At 44.0% G+C, this 7,482-nt stretch overlaps 1 protein-coding gene across 1 annotated transcript in view; it reads right to left on the reverse strand.

The window, feature by feature from the left end:
- Positions 1-1,684, reverse strand: part of LOC115217750 — a 51,797-nt gene extending 50,113 nt beyond the window's left edge. The window contains exon 1 of the mRNA XM_029787825.2: positions 1,229-1,684. Coding sequence (XP_029643685.2) covers positions 1,229-1,661 — 433 coding nt within the window. The 5' untranslated portion in view covers positions 1,662-1,684. The remainder of the gene's footprint in view (positions 1-1,228) is intronic.
- Positions 1,685-7,482: the final 5,798 nt, after the last annotated feature.

Consider the following 7,482-nt stretch of genomic DNA (forward strand, 5'->3'; position numbering starts at 1 on the left):
AAATATTCTGCTCAATACCACAGGTTTGCTTGTCAGTTGCTTCACCTTAACCAGTTGAGCATGTTCCTATGTCACGATGTGCATCTCTGATCCCGAGCAGGAGTAGTGGGAAGCATCATAGCCATGTATTGAGAGGAATTCTTTGGGATCTGAATAATTCACCTTTGGAAGCATGGGTGTTTCGTTCGATATCCTTAAACGAACCTTATTCAGGGACTTTTTTGTGTGGGATGGGCTTCCCAACCTGAAGAAAATTCTAACTGGGCCTCACCTGCAAGGTCATGCGGTGTTTAGCTTGATATCAGACCAGAATGTCAGGCACATATGGTTGTGATGCATGTGTGTGTGGTGTACCTTTATCAGACGAGTAGTCATGGTGGGTATACTGGGCTTTGTATATTCTACCCCCCCCCCCCCGTGTCACTTTGATGGCCTGCACTGCTCTCACACTCAAGTAACAACAACAACAACAACAACAACAACAAAAACAATAACAATAATATATTCATGGAATACAAGAAACTAAGTTAGGCTAAATTAAACCACCAAAAGTTATTCCGTTAAGAACATCTATGTTCCAAATAAATAAAGCATCCAGTAGGGAATTCGTATCTTCTTTAGATACATAATGCACGCGTGGCATGTTATTTATCTTCTTTAAATGTTATCTAACGTTTGATGGTATTACTATACACTATACTATATTGAAGGTCATCACATATACACATACGTACCCAGGTATACATATATATATATATATATATATATATATATATATGTATCTCTGTCCTTCTCTGTCTATCTCTCTCTCTTTATATATATATATATATATATATATATATATATATAATATATATATATATATTGTGTGTGTGTGTGTTTATATATATGTATATATATATATATATATATATATATATATATATATATATATATATATATATATATATATATATATATATATATATACATACATACATACACACGCACGCACATATACATATGTATATGTATGTATATATATATATATATCTCCTTCTATTTCTTTCCTCTCTCTCCCTCTTGGTATGTATATATATATATATACACACACACAATGACAATCTTTGAAAGTTTTGAATCATTATATTTACAAGTGCCATAAACCACATACACACAAAAATAAAATACAAAATACAAAGAAACACAAAAAAAAACAAAACAATAAATAAACATCGAATTTACTTACCAATAGTTGTAATTACTGTTACAGAAAATAACAGAGAACCAGCAAATGACCACTGAAGTTCACTGTCACTATAGAGTCCATTCCATCCAGTTGATTCTGTAAAGTGCACAATTTCTTCTTCAAATTCCTTAACTAAAATAGTAATATTCTCAAAATCATTTTCAGATAAACTGTCTTCATTTTCTGAAAACTTTAGTAACTTCAATGTATATTTTTCCCTCATTTTCTCGGCTTGTTTTCTGATATCTCGTTCATGGTTGCCTTCCAGTCCTCGAAATATCCATCCTCCCAGAATGCTGTACCCAACCACACATCCCGTTAAACCAACGTGGGAAAAGAGAAACATGAATAATTTCTTGAAGCATAGTAAAACCAATCCGAGACACCAGTACGCTTTTAAACAAGCTCTCCGTTTACGCTTTGATCTTGACATTTTTCAATAATGTAAAAAGAAAAAGAAATACGAATGGTATAGAAAAATATAGGGGATAAACAAAGAAAAGAAATTCAAATATTGCTTATCATATCAATCCGGAATAATCTTATGGCTGAATTCCAATGACATTTTTTTCCATCAGTTTTTTTTTTCTTTTCGTTTCGTTCTATTTTAAGCTTTCGTTTGATTTTGTTCGGCTGACCATTTCTTAAAAAGTATCTGAACTTCCTTCTTTGTCTACGTCACTATATAAACATTCAATGCTTCATAGAAATTAGTGGAAAACCGAAACACATCGTTTACTGATTGGATGGATGAATTGAGGTAGAAAGCAAAACAAAAGGAAAAGGAAAAGGAGAAAAAAAGACAGTAATGAATGAAAGGGTATAAGAAAGAGAAAGGTAAAGAGAACGAGGCAGAAGAGAAAGAAAATAAAATGAAGGAAAACAAAGTGAGAGTAAGTGAAAGAGAGAGAGAGGGGGGGGGAAGAAACTGAGAGAGAAAGTGGGAATTCCTTTCAGTTATATATGTTTGAAATCTAAGGTCGGGTTGAGAAGATATGAAGAAACTAACCAGTAGGAAGAATCTATAACGTTTATTGTAACATTAACCTATACAACAGGCATCAACTCTGAAAGAGATCACCATAGATAACAACATCCAGGTTGCACAAGGCTGTAGAAGCTGCCGCCGTCATCCCCCTCTATCACCACCGACACCATTACTACTACTACTACTACTACTACTACTACTACTACTACTACTACTACTACTACTACTACTACTGCTGCTGCAAAAATAAAATAAAGCTTTTCAGATATGGAACAATAAATTATAAATAAAAAAAAAAAGACTGATAAAAGTAAAAAAAAAGTAATAATAGATAAAAACCAAGTCACAAAAACCATTAAATAACAGGAGAAAAAGGCTTAAGAGATAAACGTATCTGCATATGTTTATAGACATGAACGATAAAGAGTATAAGGAATAAGGATTTAAGAGAATTATACACACACACACACACACACACATATATATGTGGAAGCACTCCGTCGGTTACGACGACGAGGGTTCCGGTTGATCCGAACCAACGGAACAGCCTGCTCGTGAAATTAACGTGTAAGTGGCTGAGCACTCCACAGACACGTGTACCCTTAACGCAGTTCTCGGGGATATTCAGCGTGACACAGAGAGTGACAAGGCCGGCCCTTTGAAATACAGGTACAACAGAAACAGGAAGTAAGAGTGAGAGAAAGTTGTGGTGAAAGAGTACAGCAGGGATCACCACCATCCCTGCCGGAGCCTCGTGGAGCTTTAGGTGTTTTCGCTCAAGGAAAAAATTGATCAATAGGGATCGTTATCACAGAAATGTCAATATGAAGTGTAAAGGGGAGGACAGGTGAGGTTTACCCGTGGAAAGAAAAGCCTACGGAAAAGACCACGGTAACCTCGGTCAATGAAGTCACATGTTATATTTCTTTTTTTTTTTTTGCAAATAAGCAACTCTCTGTATTAATTTTTACGGTTCATAGAATCATAGTCAAGGTGGCTTCGTCATTCATACGTGCCATCATTGCTACATTCACCCATCTTTTTTTAAAACATTCACTAGACAAAACTTGCCTCTCTACTCTCACTTTTTTCTTCAAGTGATACTTGAAGAAGTTGATGAGAGATTGACCAGAGAGGAAAGTGTTTGTCTCTAATCCTTTCAGACGCGTCCACCAGATACATTCTTTCGCCATAGCCACAAGTATGATAAAAATAGCTCTTCCTTCCCGTTTGAAGGAAGGAGGCGTGACGATATTAACGATAGACTCGGCTGATAAACCGACACGTCCCACACGTGACAGCAGTCGTTCGACATAAGCCCACAGGTGGGAAATTGCTGGACACTGCACGATTGCGTGCAGAGCGGTTTCGTCGCTCTGCCCGCATCTCGGCAGGTCGGCCCCGTGTTTCTCGAGCCATGCCTATAGAGCTTATCCCGAACGGGTAGCGCTTCTCGGTAGCACCGCCAGGCCAGGGATCTCTGGAAGTTGTCCATAGGTCCCGGGCCGAAAGTCGTTTGAAACAGGCGGGTCAGGTATTCCTCGTCGACGCCCAGGTTTGCCCCGAGCTCGTCGTCGTACCTCCCCTCCACTAATCCCCTATAGAATGCTTTGGTTGTGTTGAAGTCACTCAAGGTCGACCCGGGACGGCAGAGTTGCTTGAGAGCAACGCGACACTCGCGGTGCCATTCGCCCTTCTTCGGCCTCTTTTTGATCCACGACTGTAGTTCGGTCATGGAGACGAGTTGCGGGAATGCGTGCCTCACAAACGGCGACCACACCTGTTCACCGTCGTCTACATAGAGCCGGAGATGTCGCAGTCTCAGCGCGTGTCTGCGCATCATCAACCACGGCATGCCCAGCCCTCCTTTTAACGGGTGTTGACAGCAAATGGATCGCCTGACCATCGGGACGCATCCTTTCCACAAGAAGCGGAAGAGGATGCGTTCTAGTTTGGTGATGGTAGGTTCGGGACAAGGTACGACGGTCAGGCGGTAGTAGATGATGGACGCGATGTACGCGTTCACCACCCCGCCCGACCTTTTAGGGACAGTTTCCTCTCGGCCCATTGCTGGGCGAGAGTGACCACCCTACTCGTTATCTCGTTCCAGTTCTTCTCCATTTGGAGGTCCGGACCGAACCAGACCCCGAGCAACTCAACCGGGCCGTCTGTCCAGCGTCCCACGACGGAGGTACTGGTGGACGGCATGGGCTTGCTTCTCCAGGTGCCGAGCCGCAAGCCCACTGACTTTTCCCGGTTGATTTTTGCTCCTGTCACCGCTTCGTAGTCTTTCAGTGTCTCGCCGACCCGCTCGATGTGCTCGTGGCTTGACACTATGACGGTGACGTCGTCCGCGTATGCAGACACGCTCGTCCCGCATCCTAATTCTCGCGGGATGCCCCTCAGTGTCGCCAGCTTCCGCAGTAGTGGCTCAAGAGTCAATACGTATAGAAGCGCCGAGAGGGGGCATCCCTGACGGACCGAACGTGCAATGTCGAAGGGTCTCGATAGATGTCCATTTACGCGAATTACCGAACGGATGCCTCTGTACAAGGCAGCTATCCAGCCGCGGAAGACGGGACCGAAACCAGCCGCTCTCAGGACTGCCTCCAAGTATCGATGGTCTACCCTATCAAAGGCTTTCGATTGATCCAAGTTGATCAGGGCCCCACCCATGCCAGGTTCGTTAACTACCCTGTCTATGATGTAGCGCATCAGATGGAGGTTGTCATGGATGCTCCGGCCCGGCACGGCGCACGTTTGTGCGTTGTCGACCAGTTTCTCCATGACAAGCGCCAACCTCTTGGCTAACACCTTTGTCAAAATTTTCAGGTCTGCATTGAGCAGAGTGATTGGCCTAAAGTTATGTTTCCCTTGTTTGGATCTTTCTTCAGCAGAGTTACAGCTCCTCGACTCACAAAACTGGGTATGCTCCCGTTTTGCTGCCAGTTGCAGTATACCGCTGCCAAGACGTCTCCAAACAAGTCTGGCATACAATAGTAAAATTCGTAGGGTAGACCATCCAAACCCGGTGATTTGTCCCTCGAGCATTCTGCCATCGCTTCCTGCACTTCCGCCGCCGTGATGGCACCTTCGCAGCACCCTGCCTTTCTTGTCGAGAGTCGTGGCAGGCTATGTAGGTAGGCACTGAAGTCTACCCTACGTACTCTTGCCCTCCACTCGTCCCGAACAGTCGGGCAAAATGCTGCTGAAAGGCCTCACACATTTTACTTGGCTCCAGCAATTCGCGCCCCTGTCATCTACCAGTGACCGAATGGTGGCTTTGTTGCCCTGTTGCGCCTCTGCCCGGGCCTCTCTCGCGGCTCCAACACCTTCGTTCCTTAGAGCACGCATCCTAGCTCTGACAGCACATCCTTCGTGTTTGGCGTTGAAGTGTTGGTCGAGGGCCAACCTCGCCGCCAAAACGTCGGATGCGATGCCGCTTCTAATTGCCTCTTCTAGCTTAACTAGCTCACCCTCTACTCTATTTCTATCTATGGCTAGTGCTTTGCTGTACCTAATCGCTTCTGCTTTTACTGCTCTCTTGAGGGCAAACCACCATTTGTTGTTGATGATGGCTCCCGTCAAAGCCCTCTTTACTAGTGTGCTAATCCGGTCTCTGAAAACTTGTCTGGACGGGAATGATGCGTTCAGTTTCCAGTACCCAGGACCCTGTCTATGTGCCTTATCTAAGTCTAGCGTACACGTCACCAATTTGTGATCCGTGTAGCTGACTGTGTGGAATTGTGGACATCCTAAGTTATCCTTGTCTACTGTCCTACACAGTATCCTATCTAGATACGATCTCGACGACCCACTGCGGTTGCTCCATGTCCACGTTGGTGCATTTGGGTGGTCGAGTCGGTACCTGTCAGACAGTTGGAATCGTCTGAGCAGGTCTCTGAGGCATTTGCATCCCCTTCTGTTTCTGTCTCTACCCACGTAGTCTACATGCGTGTCCAAGTAGCATTCCAATCCCCCACTAAGAGTAAAGGACGAGACGTTCCCAAGAATACTTCTAGACGTCGAAAGAAATCCGCCCGACCTGTTAAGGGCGGTGCGTAGACTGATACGAGTCGAAAAGCGCACCCATTGCTGCCGTCAACATCCAGAACGATCAGTCTACCCTCCGGGTCTACGAATATCGTCTTGACTTCGAGATCCAGGCTCTTGTGAAAAAGTACCGCGGTGCCACTACCGCCCATCCTCGGCAGACAGGGAGCGAAATAAATGTTAAAACTGTCCGCCAAACATGGACTTTAGGGCCCGTGGCTCGTGGAGTCTGGTCTCACTTATGGCTATGATTCCCAAATCATGTGACTTGATGTCATTTAGGAGGTACCTTGTTTCCAAGGAGACCCCAAGTCAGCGCATTCACAACCAATCTTGACCATGATTCTATTGGGGGTGTGCTTTAAAACACACAAATGAAAGTACAGAGAGTTACTTACTTGTGTCGAAAGTTTTGGCTTCCTCGTTCTTTGATGTGTCTTCGAGGAGGTTTCTATATAGTTTTGGGACAGATATTTCTGGAAACCCCCTACAGCATTTGGGAAGAGGGCTTTGAGTTTGTGTGTTGTGTTGTGTGATGTGTAGTATTTTGATGTGTTTGGGTGGTGTAGTGCGTGGATGATTGCTATTTTTAAAGTCATCTTCACAAATGTTTGTGTATCCTGTGATGTACTCCATTAGTTTGGAGTCTTTTGTGTCTATCGCTGATAGCATTGTTTTTGTGGTGTTGGTGCTTGTTTTGTTGTGTATGGAGTTTTCAGGGTTCAGGTATCTCCCTGCTTTGGTTGCGATTTCTTGTTTGGTTTTTCTTGATCTTTTTCTTTTACCCCTTGTGGCTATTTGCCATTCTGTCGAACTTTCATCGTTAGATGAAAAGTCTGACGAATCAGCAGGGGGCAAGGGTAAAGCGTCTGGGTGTGTTTGTGCGGTTGTAGATATTGTTGTGGTGCGCGGGGAGGGTGTTGCTGGGGGGTTTGTTGTGGTTATTGTCTCTCCTACATCCTTGGTGCTTGTCTTCTTCGTTGTTATTCTTGGTGTTGGAATTGGTTTATTTGTTGTTGGTGGTGATGATTCTGTTCTTGGCGCTGGTGTTGGTGTTGTTGGTTGGGTTGGCGTGTTCTTTGTTGTTTTTCCTGCATTTCCGCATACAGCTTCTTGACTAGCTGTCCATATTGTGGTGTGGGCAATAATCCTGGCTTTTGTGATTTTTCCTGTGGCTGTTGTTGTTGTTGTAATTTTGCGGCAGATTTGCACT

Source organism: Octopus sinensis, linkage group LG1, assembly GCF_006345805.1.
Source record: "Octopus sinensis linkage group LG1, ASM634580v1, whole genome shotgun sequence".
NCBI classification, from domain to species: Eukaryota; Metazoa; Mollusca; class Cephalopoda; order Octopoda; family Octopodidae; genus Octopus; species Octopus sinensis.